General features: G+C 48.9%; 9 protein-coding genes across 9 annotated transcripts; 2 read left to right on the top strand and 7 right to left on the bottom strand.

Moving 5' to 3' along the window:
* Window positions 1-2: 2 nt before the first annotated feature.
* Window positions 3-683, bottom strand: BO88DRAFT_405228 (uncharacterized protein). The gene has a single exon (XM_025706821.1). It carries the CDS (start codon window positions 352-354, stop codon window positions 103-105), a length of 252 nt encoding a protein of 83 aa, XP_025562700.1. The 5' UTR covers window positions 355-683; the 3' UTR covers window positions 3-102.
* A 488-nt stretch (window positions 684-1,171) lies between these two features.
* Window positions 1,172-1,899, top strand: BO88DRAFT_444109 (uncharacterized protein; the record flags this gene model as incomplete). The annotated part of the gene is made up of 2 exons (XM_025710076.1): window positions 1,172-1,369; window positions 1,429-1,899. 2 exons carry the CDS (start codon window positions 1,172-1,174, stop codon window positions 1,897-1,899), a joined length of 669 nt encoding a protein of 222 aa, XP_025562699.1.
* Window positions 1,900-2,144: 245 nt separating this feature from the next.
* Window positions 2,145-3,379, bottom strand: BO88DRAFT_405226 (M50 family metallopeptidase). Its single transcript, XM_025706820.1, has 4 exons — window positions 3,072-3,379; window positions 2,651-3,013; window positions 2,538-2,582; window positions 2,145-2,469 (listed from the first exon to the last, which is right to left on the bottom strand). The coding sequence occupies exons 1-4, from the start codon at window positions 3,246-3,248 to the stop codon at window positions 2,260-2,262; spliced, it is 795 nt and encodes a 264-aa protein (XP_025562698.1). The 5' UTR covers window positions 3,249-3,379; the 3' UTR covers window positions 2,145-2,259.
* Window positions 3,380-4,859: 1,480 nt separating this feature from the next.
* Window positions 4,860-5,822, bottom strand: BO88DRAFT_425850 (YoaK family protein; the record flags this gene model as incomplete). Its single annotated transcript, XM_025708865.1, has 2 exons — window positions 4,860-5,467; window positions 5,522-5,822. The coding sequence occupies 2 exons, from the start codon at window positions 5,820-5,822 to the stop codon at window positions 4,860-4,862; spliced, it is 909 nt and encodes a 302-aa protein (XP_025562697.1).
* Window positions 5,823-7,855: 2,033 nt separating this feature from the next.
* BO88DRAFT_405224 (putative pH signal transduction protein PalI) lies at window positions 7,856-10,190 on the bottom strand. Its single transcript, XM_025706819.1, has 4 exons — window positions 9,602-10,190; window positions 8,302-9,514; window positions 8,039-8,250; window positions 7,856-7,983 (listed from the first exon to the last, which is right to left on the bottom strand). The coding sequence occupies exons 1-4, from the start codon at window positions 9,789-9,791 to the stop codon at window positions 7,976-7,978; spliced, it is 1,623 nt and encodes a 540-aa protein (XP_025562696.1). The 5' UTR covers window positions 9,792-10,190; the 3' UTR covers window positions 7,856-7,975.
* A 1,983-nt stretch (window positions 10,191-12,173) lies between these two features.
* BO88DRAFT_463222 (HET domain-containing protein) lies at window positions 12,174-14,368 on the bottom strand (the record flags this gene model as incomplete). The annotated part of the gene is made up of 4 exons (XM_025711243.1): window positions 12,174-12,401; window positions 12,459-13,769; window positions 13,826-14,124; window positions 14,179-14,368. 4 exons carry the CDS (start codon window positions 14,366-14,368, stop codon window positions 12,174-12,176), a joined length of 2,028 nt encoding a protein of 675 aa, XP_025562695.1.
* A 516-nt stretch (window positions 14,369-14,884) lies between these two features.
* On the bottom strand, window positions 14,885-16,961 carry BO88DRAFT_53575 (ferric reductase family protein). Its single transcript, XM_025712950.1, has 2 exons — window positions 16,719-16,961; window positions 14,885-16,655 (listed from the first exon to the last, which is right to left on the bottom strand). Exons 1-2 carry the CDS (start codon window positions 16,946-16,948, stop codon window positions 14,963-14,965), a joined length of 1,923 nt encoding a protein of 640 aa, XP_025562694.1. The 5' UTR covers window positions 16,949-16,961; the 3' UTR covers window positions 14,885-14,962.
* A 1,290-nt stretch (window positions 16,962-18,251) lies between these two features.
* Window positions 18,252-19,001, bottom strand: BO88DRAFT_453986 (uncharacterized protein; the record flags this gene model as incomplete). The annotated part of the gene is made up of 1 exon (XM_025710781.1): window positions 18,252-19,001. One exon carries the CDS (start codon window positions 18,999-19,001, stop codon window positions 18,252-18,254), a length of 750 nt encoding a protein of 249 aa, XP_025562693.1.
* Window positions 19,002-21,031: 2,030 nt separating this feature from the next.
* BO88DRAFT_341135 (glycoside hydrolase family 55 protein) lies at window positions 21,032-23,668 on the top strand (the record flags this gene model as incomplete). Its single annotated transcript, XM_025703085.1, has 6 exons — window positions 21,032-21,081; window positions 21,144-21,424; window positions 21,481-21,902; window positions 21,952-22,317; window positions 22,378-22,854; window positions 22,916-23,668. The coding sequence occupies 6 exons, from the start codon at window positions 21,032-21,034 to the stop codon at window positions 23,666-23,668; spliced, it is 2,349 nt and encodes a 782-aa protein (XP_025562692.1).
* Between the last annotated feature and the right edge of the window lie 261 nt (window positions 23,669-23,929).

The raw sequence follows: 23,929 nt of genomic DNA, 5'->3' as shown, positions 1-23,929 counted from the left end.
ACGCAGCAGTAAGTCAATTATCATTACATTACTATGTAATGTACAGCTTCGTGCGGGTGAGGCTAACGCCCGTTTCAATAGCATTGAAACCGACCAACAATTTCACAAAAGCCCTATAACAACCTCACCCTTAACTCTCGCATCAAGATTAAGCTGCACTTTTGCACGCAAATTGAGTCGGACTCGGATTTGCAGGCTACCGCTCTTCTCCGGCGTCTCCCACTGCAGATCCGGATCGTCGATGTTCATGTTCATACCACCAGTGGTAATCTCCTTGACGGTGTCCTTGACGCCGCCGGCCTTGTCGCCGACGCCCTTTGTCAAGTTGCCGACATCTCCTACTGCGTCGGTCATCTTTGATCCCGTATCTTGCGGTTGTTCTTGGGAATTGCTTTGATCACCCCCTTGATCGGCTGGGGCTGCTGTTGGATCTGTGGATGGGCTCTCCCCAGGTCCTTGCTGGTCTCCCTGTGGTGAATCCACTTTTTCTAATGGTGGACTTGAAAGCTTTTTCGACTTCCGTCGCTTGTTGAGTTTTGGTGGTTTTGGAGCGGAGGGCGAAGTTTCTGTTGGGCTTGACGTTCCAGGTGGTTGTTCGCTTTAAGGTTGGGAAGATGTGTTAGCCAAATGTCTTTAGTTTATTTATGACATGAGCGATCTCGACAAACGGTGGGAGCAAAGGGTAAGTCTACCTTGACATGAATTCTTCCCACTTACATTGCAGTGTCTTCTGGACCTCTGTCACCCATGTTCTAAGAGTTACAGGAGGACCCTTTTATCCGCGATTAGGCTCGCCGCATTACATGGTGGGTTGTAATGGACACTGGTGGGCTTAAAAAATCCACCTATGAATTGAATATCCGCATGATGCCGGTTCCAGCAGAAGTCTTCCGCATCCGGCGAAGTTGCTACTCATTCACACCCTAACTTTGTTGTACACGCGGCATCCAATATGTCATCCAACGTCGCATCGGCGCTGCCGAGGCAATGGAATGCTGAGGGGTCCCGCAGACGGGCCTCACCGGGGTGACCGAGAATATATGAAAGTCGCAGCAGAACCAGACCTGCTCCCAACAAGAGTCTATGATACTTGCATAGCAGCTTTACGCCTATTCGAACAACCAGCAAATCAACAAGACAGAAGCTGCCCAATATGGTGTTCTCATTAGTCATGATGTCAACATTAGTGCCCACTATCATAGGGCTGAATGAAGCTACGAAGGGTGCTCGAGACCAGGAGGAAAACCGCAGAGCCGAGTCACGATCACGACGATGTCATCTGGTAGCCACTTGCGAGGAAACCACGGGATCGCCGACGCAAAGACAGCAGGTCCACAATGCTAAAGTGTATCTTGACAAGGACTATAAGGTTCGTTTGACATATACAGTTTCGGGGATTTTTGCATGATAGGTTGCTGAATGTATTAGATTTACATCATCAAACAACCAAGCGCCAGCATGGCTCCATTCAACGGACAGTACTACACACACCCAGCTTTCGGACAAGACAACTCGGCCGGTCTTATCTCAATGAGTCCGGAAGAACCGCCCCTCGCGCGGTGGGTATATCTGGACAAGGAGGTGAAGCAATTAAGTTATGGGAATAGGAAGGATAGCGAGGAGAACGTGTGCGGTCCGTTCGACTGGACGGAAGACGAACAGTATGTTACTTTGGAGGGGAATGAGCGGTGGCTGGCAGTGCGATTGCCAGATGATATCCGGAGGGAGCAAGAGTACGAGGATCTGGGTTTGGATGATGATAAGGCAGTGAAGGGTCTTTGGAGGCTTTACTTCGATCGCGAAGGCAATAGTCTGGACCTTCCCGAGGGGACAGAGACGATGAAGATCCGTTTGAAGCGGGATCCAGTGGAAGAAGAAGAGGATGATGATTCCTTCTGAGTCAACCAGTGTCCCCAGCATTGTGGATAGCAAATGATTGGTTGCACTGGTCTGGTGGTATGTTGCAAACGGATGGGCCGACTTGGTGTTGCAGTACTCCGTAGCCATGCCGGGAGGCCGTTTTCGGTAACCCGCCCGAGTTACGGAGCATGTTAACCATGGGCACAAACAATCCCAGCAGTTGGCTGGAGTTACTCAATCATAATACATTTTATCTGCCAGCAGACGATCAAAACAAAAACAAAGTGGTATCACATTAACCGAGAAACTTTAGTCTCGCCTCAGACCTATCACCCATCATGACTCCACGTTTCATAACTCATCAGAAGAAAACGTAAATCAGGCTACCTACTCAGTCGATCACCGAGTTGGAATGAAATGCTGCGAGTCCTTCTCCTGCTCACTGAACGACTCACGGAACGCAGCAATGGCAGCAATGATCGCGATCGCAATGAACGCAAGAGAAATGAACGACCAGATAACTCCCCAGCACTGCGAAGATCCCCCGTATCTCTTAGCGAACTGGCTAGCATCGGATGTGTTGACTTTGCGAAGAATAAGGTCGTCGCACTATTCAGCGCAGTTAGCACACCACCCCCATCAAAGCACACACCGAACACGACAAAGAAAAGACTTACAATATCCCAAACACTATAAAGCGCCGACATAACCCCAATAAACAACTATATGCCCACATGTCAGTAACCCACCCTAACACCCCAATAACCTAAAGAAAAGAAAGGGAACCTACCACCACCCACTTCAACGCCTCCCCATGGGCAATAAACCAACAAGCGACCAACAACCCGACGGCCAACAAAATGGTAATGATAGTCAACCAATCCCTGCGCGCCCACCAAAGCGTGAGCAAAAAGCACACCCCCAGAACAATACTAGCGACTTTACTCGCGACGATATCAAAGCCCGCGAAAATCAACAGCGAGCCGATAATCGATGATCCCAGGTATCCAGCAGGTAATGTCACGGCGCTCATTCCTCCTTGCATGTGCGTGACGCCGCCTTCGTGCGGGTCGAGCGAGATGGATTTCACGCGCCCGCCCGTGCAGCAGGCTGTTATGGCGTGGCCGAATTCGTGGAAGGCGATTACTAGCATCTATCCATTTGTTAGTATTAATTCTTTGGTAGGAGGTCGGTTTGGAAGGGGGTGTTACCTTGAACGGCCACAACGACCACCGCACATACGGCAAATTCCAAAGCAGCGCAATAACAACCACATACGCTGCCATCACTCCTAACGTTACTGCCTGGGCGTGTGTAACGCTGAGATCGCGCTTCATTATATGGTGGTCGATGGCCCGTTGGTCGAGGACCATGTAGTGAGGTGCCATGGTTGCGATGAACTTAACGAGAGTTGATTTGAGTTGGACTGTTCGATAAGGCTGGAAATAGCTAGAATAGGTATATGCGACAAGACAAATATTCAAAGAAAAGAATGAAGACAAGGCAGCACCGGCGCATATTTAACCTCGTCTCACACACATGCGACCAGCACTACGCGTTCTACTTGGCGTCGCCCTGTAAATTCCTGCTGCTTCGGGTTTAGTTCGTGGCTGGGCCGTGGGGTATTTTTAGTACGTCTTTACGTGGCGGTGACTAACCCGGCTGTTTTTGAATATTTCACAATCACTATTTAGGTTGTAAGATTTTGTGAATTACTTTGTTAGTTAAATAGAATAGACTTGTTATATCTAGTTGTGTATTTTCCGATGTTTTCCATATAGTATTATATCACTAAAAATCCTGTGCTGACTTACACCGCACAGGGTCTCTGAAAGGAATCATATTGCTTTTTCTCCCATTTCAGCCTTGTTGATGGGGTACGTAGATACGCGGAGGGTTTCCGCTGGGTCTAATACTATCTTATCCTATCATATTCTGTCGTTTCCTGTCTGCTTAGTGTTCCACACTTTTTCAACTGGAATTTAAATGGTTTCGCCGGCTTGGCGTTTCACCAGCCTCAAATTTTGGTTTGTTAGAATCGGGCAGTGTTTGGTTTATTACTATTGGGTTTACTGTAGTTTGGTTGATGGGTAGGGACTATTGATGCACTAGAGATGGATGCTTTGTAGAAAGTAGAAGATGATTGTGGGGCTGCAGATCTTGTGTTTTTTCTGCATGACATATTGGATTGGATCTCTATTGCTAACTATATTCCGGTTGAAGACTAAGCAGTTTAATGAGGATAATATGTAGGTAGACATCCCACAGAGCCATCTTAAGTATACAGTCGTTATAAGATAGAGCTAGTCCCTGCTATAATAGATTTAGTATATTAATTAGTATACTCGCAGAATTAACACCATTCCGCACCGCTGACAATCTACTACCTACCAACCCGCATACACAGCCCATGTCATCCACAGCACAATAGAATTACTGTCAATCCTCACTCCTCCCTAACAGTGAATAAAATACCCATCTAGGGCTCATACCCTCTCGACGCGTCCCCCAGCGCGTCGCTATTGGTTGCCTTATTAGAGTGGATTTTCGCGATTGTTTCTACATCTCGGTCGGGGAGGGGATCTTATTGGTTTAGGAGATCGTAACTGATTAGACTGATTGATGTTGATTATCTGGGAGTGGGTGTAGTGGGATGGTGGGGGTAAGGCTGGCGTGGGTATTCACTTGGGGAATAGGGGTGCGTTGGATTGCATTGTGTTGAGGAGGGTTGAGGGGGGTAAGTGTGGTATGTGAGGTAGTGAGTAGGGGGTTGCTGAGGCGTTCGTTTATGTTATGTCTTTGGGTTGGGAATGGAAGGGATCTAGATGGATTTGGCTACGTGGTGATGTAGATGGAGATATAATATATGGCATTGGTATTGACAGAACATAGTGACAATTTAGTATCCTTGAACAGTGGGCTTGGTGTTAAATGCAGAACAGGCAATATAGGAGGGAAAGTCAACATCGCATATCATAAGAGGGTGAGGTTTGATCCAATCACACAATATCTCCAGCTTTACTCCCTCCCTCGGCTCTCCAAACGATCCAACTAAGGGTAATTGTGAACTTCAATCCAAAAGCGAACCACAAGCTACTCGCCATGGTAGCAACCTTGGACAATCCACCTGCAGTCATAGCTCCCAAGAACAACGCCAGGAAGGCCCCAATCCTTCTGTTTCTCTTTGCATTCCTCTTTGCCAGCAGATCCGGGTCGACCAGTAGATCACACAACAAGGTGGTAAGGACTACTGTAGGAATCTCATCATATGCGAGAATCCTTGACGCACAGATCTGTCCACCTGCTTGAAAGGCCAGTAGGGTAATAGGCAGAATCTGCATCCATTGAATCGGAGCCCGGGGGTCTTCTGGCTTCGGGGAGACCACTTTGGCCTCAACCAGGATGGCAGCAGCGAGGAGGCAGATGGTCTGGGTGGCGAACGAGAGGATCATGGTTGAACGACGGCGAGGGCTCAGTCTTCTGGCTACCTGGATGAAGATGACGTTGCTGGAAATGAAAGTGCATAGGGCTATGAGAGATTTGGCCCAGAGGTAAGCTGGATATCTAGGCTGGCCGGAGGCACCGAGGGCGATGAAGAGGGTATTCCCTAATCTCTATTAGAAGCCGTTCTCAGCGAGTCAAGTCAGCTGCTATGGCGTACCTGTCTGCATGCTTGAGAAGCTACCCCATGCGTTAAAGGACAGTCCGTCAACTAGCCCGCTGACAAACCCGCAAACTATCAGAACAATGTCTGCGTATCTGGTATCGATCTCGGCTTTGAAGTGCCGAGTCATAGTTGCATAAAGGCCTCCTTCTACGGCCTGACCGACAGAGAGGGAAACATTAGTGCTATTGCCTGAGGACCAGAGTCCGCCCTTATCTTCGGCAAATTGGAGATGTCCTCTGTTTGTTGTCCTTGCTGCTGGGACTGGTTGAATATCTTCAGAAGGATAGGTCTGCATGATGTAACTAAGGGGTTTGCAAAGAGACTGTGGTAGAGCTGGGTGATTCTGATGGATAAAGTTCCTTAACTCGGGCATCCAACGTGCCGGACGTAGGATCTATATGTGGTAGACACTGCCTGGATCTTCATAATCATGGCGAGCCCCCCGCGTGTCTCCGCGCCAAGTTAGATCATCACTCGTCCTAACCTTCGACTCGATACTCCCATCGGAGAGACGCACGTTTGGCATTATCCTCGTGGTTGGTCTTCACCGCCGCTCTGGACGTTTCAGTTTCAGCCCAATATGCGACACAAACACGCCTCATCCTCGCGATTCGAATTGTTCAGGATAGCAATACCGCATCGGACTCATCAGGCGACAATATCCAGGGATTCAGTGTATTCGGTTTTGGACGTATCGTATCCTCCGCCGCGCGCCACCTTGGCACCATCTTGGCAGGTCTGCCAATCCGGTTCCGCTGAGCGGCAGAGGCTCATGCTACCCGTCGGTCGGGAGCTGCCAAGCTTATATTCTCGGCCCTCTTTGTGATTTGGTATCGACTATCCAGTACTGACTGTGAACGGTGGTGGGATCTGGGCAGGTGGCGCACTAGTCCGGGTAGATCCCCATACTATGCGGGATGGAACGGGATGGATGAGCTAGAACCGAATCATGAAGAGTTTCATCGTGTTAGATGCCTTGATAAGCCACATCACGGCGAGATGGCTGGATAGTACTCGTATAAGGACTTTTCAACGTCAGACACCACATCATCAAAACTTGAGCTATCCAACAGTAGACCATAACAGACTTACCCGTCATGCTTCCGCCAGGAGCCAGCAGTAAGTGGCTTTTTGGTCTGTCCAAATCCAGCAAACTTTGATTTCAGTTACCGCTGAGCCACGCTGGGCATTTGTCCAAGACTACTTGGCGTCTCTCTCCAGTGTCGACTGCGAACATTCTGCTCGTTGTAAATGTGAGCCCAGACAAACAGCCCCTCCGGATCGAACAGATGGGGGCGTCCCGTAGCTATATCTCTTATCGCTTCACGCTTCGCTGACCAGTCATGTTTGGGTGTCAAATAGAGCTTGCGCTGACGAAGGCTATTTTCAAGTAAAACACAGGTCACGGAGCAGGCAGCCGCAATCAGCTCGTATTGCCATGACAATCATCATTTGTATGCCAGATACAGGTCGTGGCGTCGTATTTTGCATCACAGATCCACAGGCACTGCCTTGATTGTATTATGTGCACCATAAGGTTGCTGGTATCCGCGGAGGTGATGGATCGTGGAGCGAGAGGACCACTGGTGGTACTGGTAAGTTTCTGGGCTGTTGGCGGATGTTAACGAACTAACTTTCACCTGCCTTGTTTACGGATATGCTGCGTGATGGAGTGCGCTATAGTAGAATGTAGACTCAATATTGATTGGCAAGTGCAATGAAGTCGTCTCGAGAGGCTTTTCTGCGGTGGAAGTAGCACTGCATGCAGGCCAAGTGATTGATCCCTTTGAGAAGAGCAGGACTCACATGACCGCGCTTGGCGACATTTCTAGCCTGAAGACAAACTTGCTATGGCGCTTAGTTGGATTTACCATTGGACACTCGAAATCATGTCTTCCCTATTATACAGCAAAGGAAGACAACTGCTAATCTCATAATCAATCACTGCTATCGAACTAACATAACAATCATAACTAACGACAATCAAGCCCACATCACAGCAAGAGAGCCGTTCAATTGTACATCCGGATCTTCCACTTTTCATATACATGGACCGACGCAACGGACAGGGGCGCTTATTTGCAGTGTCATGCTGCGCAAGCATAACAGGATAAGTGATGAACACAACGAAAGCAGTCCAGTGACAGACTCCATAACAGACTCCATAACTCCACGCAAGGCCGGCATGATGATTGTGACAAGCACATCAATGGTGTAGACGAAAGAATTAAGATTATGTTCAAATGGGGTATCTTGCCGCATCTCGAGGTATTGACATAGGTGGCATGCGACTACCAACACCAGCAGCTCCTCCTCCTCGCCCAGTACCGGCCCGCAAGTCAAAGTCCGGGTTGTTTTCTAGGAGAACGTCATGCTTCCGCTGAGCTGGAACGGGAGGTGGGCGCCAGCGGGGATTGATAGGCCGCTCAGATATTGATGTAAAGTGGCTTACTTCGCTAGTAGTCGGTGAGCTGGGTCCTTCGGCCATATCTTCCATCGGTTTCCTCTCACCAGTAGCACCTGGTGTCAAGACAGCCGGCAACCGAGGGTTGCCTGCCGCCGACTCGTTGGTAGTAGCAAACCGAGGGTCTGCATCTTCAAAATAGTCCGCTGAAGAAGTTCGAGCATGTTGTCGTGGCCCGTCATATGCATGAACAGGTGAGGGTGAGGGGCCGGCCCGCGGTTCTTCTGGAGCCCAACCGGCACGTGGAGGAACATAGGATCTAGGATTTGTTAGCATCCTAAGAAAAGGTTGGAGAGGATACACAGCTTACGCTGTCCGACTATAGAGGCTTGAGGGACTAATAGGTTCCGGATAGCCATCTGCTGATAGCGCATGTGGCTGGGGTTCGAGGTGCCCTTCATGCGATTCATGAGAGCCCATTCGTCGTGGCTGTGGTTGCATTTCGATGGCCTGGCCGATTGGGCTACCATGATCTGGAGATACTGCCATTCCAATTGGTCCAGGGGACGGCTCTCGCGCGACGGGCGGTGGGTGGTGATAGCCGTACTCATCTTCAGGTGGCGGGGTTGGTCGAGGAGCGGGCCCGGGCATGTAATCACCCGGAGGGGGTCCTCGATAGCCTCGTCCCATCATCCCGGGGTGTCCACCGCGCATGGGACCCATTGGGACACCGTTTGCACCCGGAGGCGGTCCTCGAGGTGGTCCTCTGTAAGGCCCACCACGGCCATAAGCCCCGCGCGGTGGATAACCACCTCGTCCGCGGGCAAACCCTGGCGGAGGGGGCCCTCTCCGCGAGCCAACACTGCCGTCGGAATACTGATTGCGCAAACGAGGATCGGATGGTGGAGCCTGCGGACCAGAGATACCAGCATCGTCAGGCGAAGAGTTATAGGCCGCCATATCCCTCCGGACGCGGGTGAACTGACTATCGGGCATTGGAGGGTCAGGTTGAACAGTCCGTGAGTTCAGTGGAGTACGGTCGTCATCACTGTCGTGTGTAGTCGTACGGAAAGTAGCAAATGTAGGGCCCGTCTCAGATGAAGGTGAAGACCCAGTGATCACAGGTTCCTTTGTATCCATGTTCGCTGCCGCTGCCGCCGTCGCTGCGTTTTGGCGGTTGTAGAAGTTCTCCCCGCTCATTTCAGCGTTTTCGTTGATTCGCTTCTTCCTAGCCTTGCGGCTCACAAGTGTCCGACGCATTGCACATGTGACCACGCCGCAAGTGACAAGTAAAATGGTCGCAACTAAGACAATCCATCCTGCCCAGGCCATATGCGGTACAAACAAGAGAATATCGACGAGGAAGGCGAGGAGTGACACAAGAAGGGTAGGAAGCAGTAGAATCAACAAGGCTAGCAAGTAGCGGGGCGAGTGCGACGGTGCATGAAAATGAGCCGCTGCTGCCATACATAGACATACAAGTGTGAGGAAGGCCGCGACGGGATGGACGATCAGAATGGCCGAGAGCGATCGGCGGGTGCCAGGCGCAATGCTGAATGTACCGTCTTCGGAAGTAATATCATCTGAACTAGAGTCAGCTGCGGTTTAATGCAGGAGTTTAGCGGTCTTGACGAGATTGAGATCAAAGGCACAAGAAGAGGGCGACGAACCGTCGGCGTAACCAACATGAATGCTGGTGCACACATCGCCTTTGCAGTATCCAAACACGCCATAATCGATATTATCATGTCTCGCAAGCGCAATGCTTTTGACGATAGGGGTGGAGATGACTGAGATGAGGAGAAGCGCAAATGCGATCAGGAGGAGGATGGTGAGGGGAGTGGCGGGTTTGAGCAGCATGGCGATTAAGGGAGCGGAGCGGCGCTGCGGCCGCGATAAGAAAGGTTGGCGGAGAGACCAAGAGCGAACAAGAGGCAGCTCTGGCGAGCAGCCCTTGGAACTAACTATCTAGAATATTGGGAAGAATAAGAGAGAACCTTCATCCGAAGAAGGAGAATCCGGGGGGAGGGGAGGGATTGGAACCGAAAGAGAGGACCGAAAGAACGACTGGGTTGAGTTGGATGGTGAATGAACGGATGGCCTGGACTGCGAAAGTGAGATGATCGAAGGGGAAGACAGTCGGCATCAGCCGCTCGTGATTGGTGAGGGGCCGTCTGTTAGTCAGTAAGTCATTCTCCGCCACGGTGCAACTCTCAATCCCGTCACTCCGTCAGTCACAATCCACTCTTCATTCTTGCCTTCCCATCATCTTGTTCTGTTCCCTGCCGATCAGCTGCATCCTAGTTTTCAATTCACATTCACCCTGGTGGCCTTTATTCCCTGATTTTTAATTTTTCCATTTCGCCTCTATCCATTGACCTTGCTGTCTTTTTCGTCCTCCCGTCTCCTACCGTGGCTAAGCCGCCTATGCGCATCCACCAGCCTTGAAAAGCGCAGTAAGCAATGCCCCCCGTTCCCACGGAAAGGTGTCTTTTGATTCGCGGGACCGCAGATAACGATAATGGGGCCGGGTCCCACGCACCACGAGTCCAACTTGTCTGAAATGACGATGGGCCCGTTTGACATCTCAAAAGCTCGGACGAACCACCCTATGCTGCGCAAACAAATTGGCTCAACTCCATAATCGGGATTTCTCTGGGGTTCTAAACTACTAATAATAGACCCTTGAACAATTCTACGTAATGGCACATGCGTAACGACTAACGAACAAACCATCTTCCAACGCACTTTCGCACACTTCGCAAGCCCAGGTGGAACGTCCCGTCTGACCCCATCTCCCGTCCAGGTACAATCTGGTTTTTCCTAAGCCTATCTGGTCACTCGTGCCGCAGACTTGTTTTAGCCAAGGACCGGTTGGAGTTAGAATCAACTACCGCGGGGAGAGAAATTCGGATCCCCGAAGCATACCCACATAAAATAAACAAGCGAGATTTTAACGGACTGGACCCACGGAGGCAGCCATTGCATTCTTCCTAAGGCTCGCCATAGGGATTTTCACATGAATCGGATAATACGTCAGGGGCATACTCTGACAATCTGCTGACAGGCACACATTCTTACCCTGACAGTATGTGCTGTTTGCCGTACACTGCATCGAAAACCACCGGGACAATGAAACGGGCTTTACCCCCTGAAATTCCTTTGACGATCGGGTCTTAGTACTGCGAAGGCCCTTGACCTTGCACGCGAAAATTGACCAACCAGCACACATACTTTCTTCAATCTTAGCTTTAGACCACTTTCTGAGTAGCACCCTGTCCGCCAAATACCCTCTATTTCCGTTATCTTTGAGATAAGCTACGGAAAGCAAATAGGTAGCAACTTTCTGGATTATGTATATTTGACAACTCTAAACATAGTACACCTTCGGAGCTCCGAAACGTGAGTGGGGAATATTGCTCGACACTCAGACGTCTTGGCCATCGAGCGACAGTGGACCATAGTAAACTGTCGCAGAATGCCTGTGTTTCGTGTCCAAAAAGATGGGATAACTTTTACATGTCTTTTAGGCAGGCCCCTCGCAGCTATCTAAAGATGAATTGAGTAGTACTCTTGTCAACTGTTGAAAAATCACCCGGTCAATTCAGTTTGAATCAACATCCTCCCCCCTAGTTTCCAACCAAATCAGCCTAAGGCTCCAACACTGCCAGTACCCGCCAAGTCATAGCCGACCGCAAAAGGATAAAGCAGATCCTACAGTGCAGGGTTTCCGGATACTGGTGTCACCACTTACACGGAGTACTCTTGGAATATTCCAGCTGTGCCATTCACTAAGTAACGAACTTGAAGACGCCATCTATCAGCTAGAGCTAGAACCTTCTGTCCTGCAGATCGAGATCTCAGCTTCGCCTTCGAAGGGCAGTTTTCTTCATGGCGTCCCTGGTCACGTGAAGTGGCCATGGTGAGATCAAAGACCCCCCATTATTCCAGGCACCCCTTGGCAAAGGGGTTAACAAATGTTGAGAACGCTATCTAATAAGGCTTCGCGGGCTGCGTAGAGATCATCAGCGCGGTGACTGCGTAGCCGTGCGTGTGACCTTCAGATGCCTGCTAATCCAAGTGCCTCGAATGAAAAGAAGAGATGTGCCTGTACGGAGCAATAAAAGAATACTGCGATACTTTAGAGCCACAGGAAATCTTTGCGATCCTAAGTCTTCCTGGAGCAGCTCCCTGACTTGATATCTGTAACTTTCAATTGATTCTGTTGTCTTGACCACATCTTCAGATTCTGGTAGGCTCTGGCTTTCCATAAGCTAGGAGTAACTCCTGCCCAACCTCTTCATTTGCTGCTACTGCGTCAATCACATCATCAAAATCTAGTAGACTCGTTGCAAAATCTTCCAGCCTCTGCTGTACGGTCTCATCCCAAAAATTACGTTTATTTGCTGTTGCGGCCTTGATCACATCTTTAGAGACTATTATGCTTCCTCGTCCACAATGTTCTAGGAGCTGCTCCGTGATCATATGCCCATAAAGTCCCGTGTTTGCTGCTGCTTCCTTGATCACCTCTTCAGAGACCGGTATGCTTTCTCCACAGTGTTGTAGGAGTCTCTTAATGATCCCATACCCAAAAAATCCTTCATTTGCTGCTGCTGCCTTGACCACATCTTCAGTGACCGGTAGACACTTTCCACAGTATTTCTGGAGCCGCTCCAGTGCTATGAACCCCAAAAGCTCCTCATTTGCTGCTGCCGCCGCGACCACACTCTTAGAGACTGGCAGGCTATCTCTACCGTGTTTCAGGAGCTGCTCTACCATCATAATTTCATCAAGTCGTCTGTCTGCAGCAGCTGCCTTGATTAATTCCTTAAGGTCTGGTAGGCCCCTTCCAATACGTAGATGGAGCATCAATAGCGCCGTATCCCCTTTCTCGGACCCATTTTGTTGCAGTATTTGCGTCATGATGCCTTCTGAGATGAGTGATATTGCTTGTAGTCTTTTTTTCTTCTCGACTGCTTTCTCTTGGTAACGTGGTACCAAGTAGATAAGGTCATTTTGATCGTCATGTTCTTTATTCTTTTCCCCATCAGATGAGGATATGTCCCAAACCAAGACAATGTCGTTCAGAGAACTTTGTGTAAGGAAATCCTTTGGGGTAGAAACCCCATTAGACCATTCCATATCGTCATGTGACTGAAGTGCTGTTGTGCTCACGACGACAGTGAAATAACCGCTGCAGGGTCTAATGATGATTGGACTTGAGGCTCCCTTCAATAGGAAGATAATATCACCTTGCTCAACTGACTCCGCAGAAACTCTAAGTCTCCACTCAGTGCCCCATTTGCCTTGGTAACCTAGTGAGTGAGCGGTATCATTATAGTTTACCTCGATCTGTTGAGAGCCATTCTTGAGAATATGCTTTTGAGCAAAGCCAACATAACCTAGAACCAACCCTTTCCCCTTGATCACAGCAACTGGTGACTCCGGCCATGTCTCCACAGAGCATGAACTTGGGAATACATGCATAATGGCCTGCATAAAGACCTCATTCCATGGAAGACGATAGTTGGGCTTCAAACCAACCTCATCAGGATCTTCAACGCACAGGCCTAGCAATGAGTATATCTTGTCGTGTAGCATAGTTGCCTTGTGAAAGCGGTACATATCAAGCAATTCACCTATAGCAAGTGTTCCACATGAATCAATTTCAAATCTTGGTCGGAGATACGAGCCCTTGATCAGGTGAAGGATTGGGTAGATAAAGCTTGGCAGAGAGAGTAGGCAGTTTTCGAGGCCTTCACAGAAAACATGCCCATTGATCTCCACGGACCCACAAAGGATGGAAATGCATCGGGCGACACCAACTTCCTGAAGTATCTATAACAACTGGTTAGGTTTGCATACAAAGCTTGTTGTATCGAATGCTTCCTTACCCATGCACGTTGGAACCAATCGCGCCGTAGTAATCTTGAACATGGATCCGATAAGCAATCATCCAACAAGCTATCATCCGATGGGCTACTAGCTGCTGCCCAGCGCTGAATAATCATGAGTGCTTCATCACCATCCCGCATAGCCTCTCCAAGCCAGACAATAACGCGAGCAGCTTGTGCATAAATCGACCGCATAAGCGGGATCTGCTCGCTCTTCTCATCAGCATCCTCTTGATTGATACATATTGCGTCAATCCATAATATTCTCTCCAGCTGATGGTCTCGGAGGTGTACCAAGGCTGTGTAAAGATTCCGTGTAACATGAAAATCACATCCGTTGACAGTTATTGTACGAGTCTCAATTTGGCTGCCCCATACGTAGGACAACGCCTCGTAGAGATGCTTTCTACCAGTGCTCTCTGGCAGTACATAAGTGATGAGCTCGCATCTTATGGGGGTTTCGTCTTTCTCGGATGGCAGAAGACGGACTAGACGTGTAGTTTTCGGTCCGAGCCGAAGCTCTGAGTAGTTGAAGGGGACCATTTTCTCCACCTAAGTGGTGTGTTTTGGGTTTACGTTTGTATAGCAAGTGAGTATGGGGTATATCTTTGTTTTATTTTTATTTAGCGAGATACATCAGGTCGAATCAGGACTAAGAGGTGCTACATATGGGTGTTATAGCATCCAACCATTCTCAATCGGGTTTATCAGGAAGTATACTTACCCCTCATTCAGTTACTAAATTGAATGAGTTGGCATACATGACGTGGCCAGGATCAACATCGACTCGGATTAATTATGGCCCGAGTGAATGTCTCATAGGACCATAATATTTGGACTCTTCTAAACTACGAAATCCCATTGCCAAGGATGATACTTAAAATTAAACAAGGCCCTTAGACAAATTTCTGCTTAATCTACGAAGTAGACTGGATCTTAATCCCAACTAGGGCCAGGCTATACCTAGTTACCTACACTATCGTATTCGTATCATGAGTGGCATTCAACCTCAACGCACAGGCCTCATGGCACTATGTACACGTCTCGGATATATACATTGCACCAACTGCATCCATCCACCCGCCCAGCCCAGGTCTTAATCACTGCAAATTACTGTAGTCTAGTATAAAATAGTCATCAACACACATTCTCCACATGCAAAAACACTCCCGGCAATCCAGACCCTTTACAAACGGCCAGATGATCCGACACCCGGACCACCGCCTGTCGCACAGAAACGGTTAGTCCGATGGGTCCGCAAACAGCAACAGCTATCTCGCCTCTAGCTTGCAAGACGGCGTCCTCGATGTAACCATCGAACGAAGGTCTTCCCTGTGCGAAGGAGATACTTGGAGGTCCAGAGGTTTCGAGGGCCGAATTGGGGTCCGTGCAGGGTGAAGAAGGGGCTATTTGTTCGATTTTGTCGACGTCGTCACTGTTGTCAGAGCAGGTGCAGGTATCTGTGCAGGCACAGGTCTGTTTTTCATTTTTGATTGTGCTGTCGATATCTGGGAGGCAAACAGAGTCCTGCGTTATGAAGATTTTCACCCGGATCTGAATGTTCGTGTTCTGCAGCTTCTGCATCGCGGCTTCAAGCTCGGCCAGAACCCATGACGCTTGGCGTCTTTCCTTGATTACCCAGATGAAGAGGACTTGACGGAGAGGCAATGGCCCGTTTGTGGAACGGTGTGCGACGTGAAGAAGCTGGGATAGGGTAAATGTTACACCTGTGCCACCTGCGAGGAATACGACGGAATCGAAAGATGTGAAGTCTGGAGCAGAGCTTGCGTAGGGGCCATCGAGTAGAGCAGTGTATGAGCGTTTGCTTTGTGGAGACTCGACGTCTTTGGGGCTGTTGAGTGTGGCTTCCGCAGTGTTAATCAGCCTTCGCGTGAAGCCCTTGTGGGCTTTTAGGATCAGGACTAGTTCGCCGTCGTGAGACGATGGTATGGATGAGATGGTTGCTGGGTGTGAGAGCTGGAGCCCTAGTCGCGGGATTGACAGAAGGATGTGCGAGCCGGGCTTCCAATTACGTATCTTGCGAGCAGTAATTCGAACCTTGGTAGCGCCTCCTTCCAGGGGTTCTAGTATGGCTCGTGCGGGGCGAGAGTTGATGTAGCTGTAGTAAACAAATCGCAGGATCAAACCAGCGACATAGATACCGGCGGTGACGTAGATGTAGCGCTGAGCGTTAGGGGCTGGGCCGGTGTCTAGATGATAGGAGAGGGCGATGATGAAGCCGAAGAACGTGATTATGTGTTGTATGACGAAGAACTCGTAGCTCATATGTCGGAAGGGGGCCAACGTTGTGAGATTCATCCATAGGATGAAAGCGTAGGCGGCGATACCCTTTGTGGGACAGTCATCTGTGTCCCACTCCAGTCTACTTATATGATAAATATCCCATCCATGGTTTTGAAAGGCGAAATGAAAAGTCGAGAGCAGCAGAAGCCCTCGAGATACCCAGCGATGATAGATGTTCAGTCGCACATAGGGTATGCCGCAGAGCATACCAATCAGGTTCCTTTTCCCTGCCAATGCTACAAGGAGGGGAATCTGGGCAGCTGCAAGCCATCCAGCGCGGACTCCGAGAAACTGCCAGTAACCAGCGCCTGCAACATCGTTGTTGACGAACTCCAGAACGATGATGAAAACAAAGTATATGAGGATGATATAAATCGGTCCGAATGGCGGGATTTTAAACCAAGGTGACAACGCACGGGGGGTCCACTGGAGATAAGATGGCTCCCGAGCCAGCGCTGTGGTAGTTGCGAGTGTTGACGAAACGATATTGGCAAGGTATGAATTTAGGATTATACTAGGACGAAGCCTTCCCGCAACACCTACTTATCAGCATCATATCCGAACCAAGTTACCGAAAAACTCTACTCACCTCAAACGTTGAACAAGTGAGTACACCCTGTTGATGACCGCCACCACGACCAGCAGAACAATAACCCCATACCAGAAATACTCCGCATAGCGTGCCCCTAAAATAGGAAGATACTCCAGGTGCTTGAGCTCATGCAGAAACGTCTCGACCTGGGTGATATTGGCAAAGTCAACGTCGGAGGCGTGCAAGACGCCGTAGTACGTCCCCCCGCTCATACCCTCCATCTGCATTTTGGCAGACGAGTCACTGAGGCTGTGACAAAAATCAATTCACAATCTTTGGTGCAGAGGCAGTTGCCCGACCATGTTCTTACTTATAGGGCAGAGGGTTCTACTGGATGATGGATCATATTCCCGCCCCACCTTCGGAGCTTAGCCTTTCTAGCGCCGATTACGCCTTGTCGATATCGTAATAATCTGCTCACAGCACAGTTTTCTTCCATCCTATGAGCTTGTTCTACGAAGCACATTTTGACGAGGACGTAATTCTATCGTGGTGGCATGACCAAGCTGCATAATATACGCTCTCTGATTTGTTCAAAAGATGCAAAATTGTTAAGTTGATGTACTTTACGGGAAAGATAAGAACCGTACAGTCAAGCAAGTAAAGTCCGTGCGAAGAGGCAGCTGGAAGCATCCATACACCGATCGCTATTAGCTATTCCATAATAAGGATGCTTGAATCGCATGGAACAGCGGCATGGACCGGTTTTCAATGATTGGGGTATCTTTTTCTTCTAAAATAAGGGTCCGGCTGTATGTTAATATTTACAGAGACCTTGTCATCTACTGAGGATGCCAGCCTGACAAATGAAGCTGCATCAAGGTGGTCTGCTCCTTCAAAGACTCGAAAGGTATAGCTCTCAGTATATGGTTTCAGCGCATTATGCTGTTTAAGTAGCCCCGCATCCCGTCCTAAATCAAGGCGAACCTGTCCCTTTATCCTGGGGTCGTTATGCGACAGATACCCTTGAATTGAGACATCATCGCAGAAGGTACTCCTCGAGTCTGCATTTTTGAACGCTTCAAGAGAAACACACTCCAGGGAGGGCCTGAAAGTCCGCTCTTTGACTAATCCCACAATATCTAGGAGTAATTAAGTGATGAGATGGAAATTGATGTCGGTGATCCTGAGTGTATTGAGTGAGGCAGGAAAATTGCTAATGAAGGATTTTGAATACTCATATGTGGGTTGGTCTGGAAGCCCTTTAAGATTTAAATGTGGTATAATGAAATGCTCCAGAGCACCCAGTTCCATGAGTGACGGCAATCGGAAAATACTCATCTTGAGACGATGGAAATTGGGCCCCCTTTCTCTAAAGCCTTGCTGTAATCTTTCATCCCATTGAATAGAAAGAGACTTTAGGGTATCCTTGACCATTAGGAGCCCTTGGCGTGAATAGTCGGTGACTGTTATCTCAGGCGGTTCACGCTCCACCTGACTTATCACAAGATTAAGACGCTCGAGATTTGTCGATGCTCTGAACCATTGAATGATTTCGTTGCAATATTCTGACGGCCATATAGTAACCCATTAGACTGGACAATTTGTAATCATGAACTTGTCGTAACGCAGGCACTTTTCGAGATCTTGTTCATAATCCCAATAGTCAAAATGTCCGCACACACTGACATGGTTGAGAGCTGGAAAACAGAGCGAATACAGTATATGCTGTGAAGTAAGCAGTGTTTGTGCTGAGATCTGCCGGCGGTTTTGGAAGAGAAAGATATCTTTGAGACGTTGAAATGGAGCAGCGTGGACTGGTGGTTGTGGACGAAAAGCTGCTGATCTCCAGATTCTTGCTAGGTACGTCTCTGTGAGATCCGAAAAATCATAGTTCTCAAGACTGACCTTCAAAGTAGTTAGACGAGTCAATTTAATGAGCGTTGCGCAAGCCCATGCGTCTTCAGATAAGCTCTCCAGACCTTCCCACCACACCCATTTATCACATCCCAGTTCACATAATGCAGCCACAAGTTCATCAATGAAGGGCTTATACTCTTTGCGCCTCGGGGGGAGTTCATCCTCGCCGTAGTCGTCGCACCCCCGAATCCTGAAAGCAAAGTGATGAACAAGTCTCGCCAACTCAGGCGAAGAGCACAGTCGTCGAATAAGATCAAATTGGACAGGTGTCCAGATGCTTGGTAGGATGATAGAGGAATAGAGACGTGGTGTAAACAGCGTGTGAAATTCGACAGAGCTTTCAGTCAAAGCCCTTTGTGTGGGCTTGTCGTCTACGAAGGTCCCGATCGTCTCGAGAATTTCAGTTGGCAAGCGATCCATCTTGTCGGACACGAATGACTCGGTGTCTCATGCAAATACAGCCTGCTGAGACATGCTAGAAAGTTCAAGTTGCGCTGTTATATCTCAAGGAAAGAAATCACCTGACGTGACTGTCAACGAGAATTGCAGATGGAATCTACCTCATGTTAAGCTAATGGAAATGCAGCCATCCTCAATCGCGACCGAACGGCTTGCGAGATGGCAACTTCCTTTAGCCACGGCGAGCTCCATTTGCAAGCTACTCGAGGCAGGAGCAATGTTCCTGGTCGCAAGGCTTCCCCATCATGTTTTCGACTGGCTCGGAGAATCCACTTAGTGTAGCTCACGGCTGGTGATCTACAGATATAGTGCATCAGAAAGAATCAATCTACCGGAACCTACCATGTCCGGGCTTTAACGGTTATGTCTATATACAACCAGCATGCCAACTGCGGAGTTCTACGACTTGAATTTAGTTTACCAAGCGATGAATACACCAGCCCTGAGTTGTATCGCACGTAGCGGCAGGCTGGCCAGCTCTCCAACCTCACCGAAAATAGAATATAAGGATTCGACTCTAGTGAAACTGCGCGTTATGTTGGCAAACAAAGGCCGAGCTTCACCCGGACGGGTCGCCCGGAGCCACAATTTTATTTGTAGACAAGCTATATGTAAGGAGATTATTGTGTCTTAGTCTAAGATAGTTGATGGGTAAGGGGCAAGAGTAGTAGATTCACTCCACCCCTTGCACACGATCTGGGAATCATGAACAACACCGTCGAGTTCTCGGGACCTTTCTCCGCTCCTGAACTGCCGATTTCGAGATTGAAAGATCAAGAGAATTTATTGTCTCAAGCGCGAAGAACATACGAAATATCGTAGTAACAGCATGGACTGTCGCCTATTAGCCAATGGCCAGGAACGTTCCTAGGAGATGGGAAGGTGGGCACGGTTAGCTATGTTTGTGGGGTAGTTAATTAAATGACGAGGCGTGCACAGCGTAAGCAAGGCCATCTTGGTCTATGAAGGTTTGAAGATTCCGACATCAAGCCAGGATGAAAGATGAGGCATTCATGTACAGCAGACCACCAGCCGACTCACTCACGTGACTGACACGTCCATAACTCGGGCTCTGCCATCCAGGGTCTACGTGTTTCCCTCCAAGGTTGCGGGTCGGCATGTGTTCTGCGGCATGCAGTCTCTCATCCGGTACCTTCCAAGCCTCCCGCCGAGCTGTCTGCAATGATCAGCAGGCCACCAGACTACTACTATACGTGTGACACCGCGGATGCTAACATGACCGTTTGTCTCGCTCCTCCATTCGGCACCTCAAGTCTGTTTCCTGTCATAATTTGATTTCTGCCTTTTTACTGGCCTCGCTTTATCCCACATCTCGCATCAATGCAACAGAGCGGATTTGCCTGCCCGTCGGAAAGGGGTAATGTCAACATTGAACCTTGTTCTCCGAGTGGATCTGGGCCAAGCGGAAAGGAGTAAAGTTTAAGGAAGCAGAAAAAGCAAAACATCTGTCCCGACCACATAATTTGTCAAACTTGAAATGTTGTCTTGTGCCAGGCGCAGTGCCCCATTCCCTGAATTGGACCCAATGCCCAAGTATGCGGATTCTATGGCGGCGGGGATTGACTGGGCCTGCCATGCCTCGGCCCTGTCCTGGTATGCAGGTGCAGGCTGGGCAAGTCTTCGAGCTCAGAACCATGAATGGTTTGATTTAAGTATGGTCTTCGCCTCTTGTATTCATGGTCCCGAATCAGGCTACCGACCTGGGCCATTTGTTCTTTCTCTCGCTCAGGTCCTGTCAGACCGTTCCGATTCTAACGAGACAGTATACGGTCTGTTCGTTCGGATTGAATGGATTTGCTTCCTGTCGAGCCTTGATTTCTGTTGTGTAATTTCCCCTACACCACCTTCAAAAGGTCTCAATCATGGGCTCCCCTACCATCTCCTTTCTTGTAACTATATTATGCATCTTTTCACTTCAAGTATGGGCAGTGCCCCATGGAGGATCGAGGAATAGCTCAGCGTCCCGTGTTATGTCACCGTTACAACAATTTCCTCCATTCAATTACCAACCCAAGCCCTCGTGAGTCTTATATTTTACACTTTGTCTCATATCGCATATCTGCAAGTGCTGACTTAAACTAGCGGAATTCCTTTTACGATAAAGAACCAATCTGCTCAACCATGGCTTTATCGAACAACCGCCCCCATAACTCATTCGACACTGGCGGAAGATTCCCTTTGCTCGTCATCCAGCAACTCAACTGGATACTGGTATGAACAGATTGATCATAATGGACAGTCTTCCTTCATGGATTCGAAGTACAAGGACAACTACACTGTCTTCCGCAACGTTGTCAAGGATTTTGGCGCGGACAATACTGGAAAGAAGGATGCAGCAGCAGCTATCTCAGCTGCAATCAAAGGTATGGTTGAGTCGGTCAATCACTCCAAGCATTTTCTAAGACTGAACATTACATAGCTGGACCGTCAAATGGGCCTGACCGCAGTTCCAATTCCATGGGTACTACTGGACAACCTGCTATCATCTACTTGCCAGCAGGAACGTATCTTATGAAGTCATCTCTGCAACTGTACCTTGGGACTGTCATTATAGGTGACCCCACGAACCCTCCAGTCCTCAAGGCATCATCAGATTTCGCGGACGATCATATCATCTACGCCAAGGATCCCAACTTTGGGGGTACGATCAATTTCTATCTCGGAATTAAGAACATTATCATCGACTCGACCGGTATCGGGGCTGATAAATCCATCACTCTTCTTGATTGGACCGTTAGCCAGGCGACTCAGCTCACCAATGTCGGGTTCAATATGCCTACAAACACTGCCAAGCACGTCGGCCTAACTACACAATACGACTACAACAGTAACTTGATTCTGGTAATTGTGCTCTCTACTGTTATAATGGCATAGCGCTGACAGCTTACAGAATGACCTTTGGTTCAAAGGCGGCGCAACCGGCATGAAGTTGAGTGGCCAACAATGGGTATTCAAGAACATCTCATTCAGTGGTACCACTACTGGCGTTCAGGCTGGAGGGACCGATATTGTATTCTTGGGCTGTCGCTTCGAACAGGGTACCCTGGGAATTGACGCGCAAGGCACATCCGGATCTCTGACCGTCGTCGATACTACTGGTGTTGGCATGGGTACTCTTATTTCATCATCTAGTTCGAACACTGCAGGAAATTCTATCGTCCTAGACAACGTTCAGAATTCAGGCGCCACAGTGAAGATAGGAGGACAAACCACGTTGAGCGGAAATGTTGCCAACACTTGGGTACATGGACATCTGGTAAGTTGATGAAGTGCACCCCCGGACCAAGGAAAGCAGGTTGATCTGACTCAACCATAGTATACTTCCAACAATGCCAAGTTCCAATCGCAACAGGGCCAGACAGTCACTACATCCCGCTCCTCATCGCTTTTGTCAGGGAAGAACTATTTTACCATGGCGCCCCCAACGTATCAAGAGTATAGCACCGGGCAGGTCCTGAACATTAAAAATGTTCCTGGTATCCCGGTTTATGGGGACGGCGAGACGGATGATACTCGGAACATTAACCTTATCTTGTCCCGCTACAAGACATCTTGCTCGCTCATGTATTTCCCCGCCGGTACATACATTGTTACAGATACCATTTTCGTGCCTGCTGGTACGCGGATCATCGGTGATGCATATGCCTCGACGATTAGTGCTGTCGGAAGCAACTTTGAGGATGAGTCTGCTCCTCGCGCCATGATCCGGGTAGGGTATCCTGGAGATGTGGGTGTTGCACAAATTAGTGACCTGGTGTTCACTGTGGCAGATGTTCTGCCGGGCTGCAAGTTGGTAAGACGTGATGTCTCTTGAGTCTCTGTAAGATGGTCGCTAATATGTCATTCTGTTGTAGGTTGAGGTCAACATCGCTGCCAGGTCACCCGGGGACGTTGGCTTCTGGAATTCGCATTTCCGAATTGGTGGAGCGGCGGGTAGCCAAGTGGAGAGTTTATGTACGGACGACCCCAATGACTGCAAGGCAGCCTGGGGGCTCCTCCACCTAACCAGTACATCATCTGCCTACATTGAGAACATGTGGGGATGGACAGCCGATCACGATCTCGATGGGGACAACCCGCAAACCATCTCCACCGGCCGTGGGCTACTAGTGGAAGGTACAGCCGCGACCTGGCTCATTGGAACAGGATCCGAGCACAACACACTCTACCAGTACAACTTTCAGTATGCCCGGAACGTCTTCACTGCAATGCAGCAGAGTGAAACACCATACTGGCAGGGAGCAGGGAGCCGCGCTCTCAACCCAGCCCCATGGGAGTATCTCGACACCAGTGATCCAGACTTTAGCAACTGCGCTGCCAATGATAGCAAATGTCGCATGGCATTGTTTGAACGCATTTATGGCTCGTCCGACCTCTTCCTCTACGGTGGTTGCAACTGGGTCTTTTTCAACAACAATGGTGATTGCAGCGGTGACTGCCAGACCAATGCAATTGACATATCCAATTCAACCTCCATCTACCTGTATGGAACCAATACGAAGAGCACGACCAATATGGTTCTTGAAGGAACCAAGGTCATTGCTACTCAGAGTGACAATGCTGGCGGTTGGGGAGGAGTCATTGCCGGATATTTGTATGATTCATAACGGCAATGGCTGGGGTACATATGAGTATATTTCCTATCCATAGTACTAATTTTTAGTTATAGACTGCAGCACATGATATTTACTAATACAATGACCGCAAATCGGTCGTATTTCCTGGGGTTTGTATGGTTGAACATGATAACATTCAGAGTAGATGTATAGGTTGCGCGGGAGAAATATATATTCCCTTCTTATTACTCCCCATAGAGTCCGGAGACCACGTGCATTTGTAATGTTAGCAGTACTCAACAGTATTCCTAA

This window comes from Aspergillus vadensis, assembly GCF_003184925.1.
Source record: "Aspergillus vadensis CBS 113365 unplaced genomic scaffold BO88scaffold_12, whole genome shotgun sequence".
NCBI classification, from domain to species: domain Eukaryota; kingdom Fungi; phylum Ascomycota; class Eurotiomycetes; order Eurotiales; family Aspergillaceae; genus Aspergillus; species Aspergillus vadensis.
This window is presented reverse-complemented; position numbering and strand designations above follow the sequence as displayed.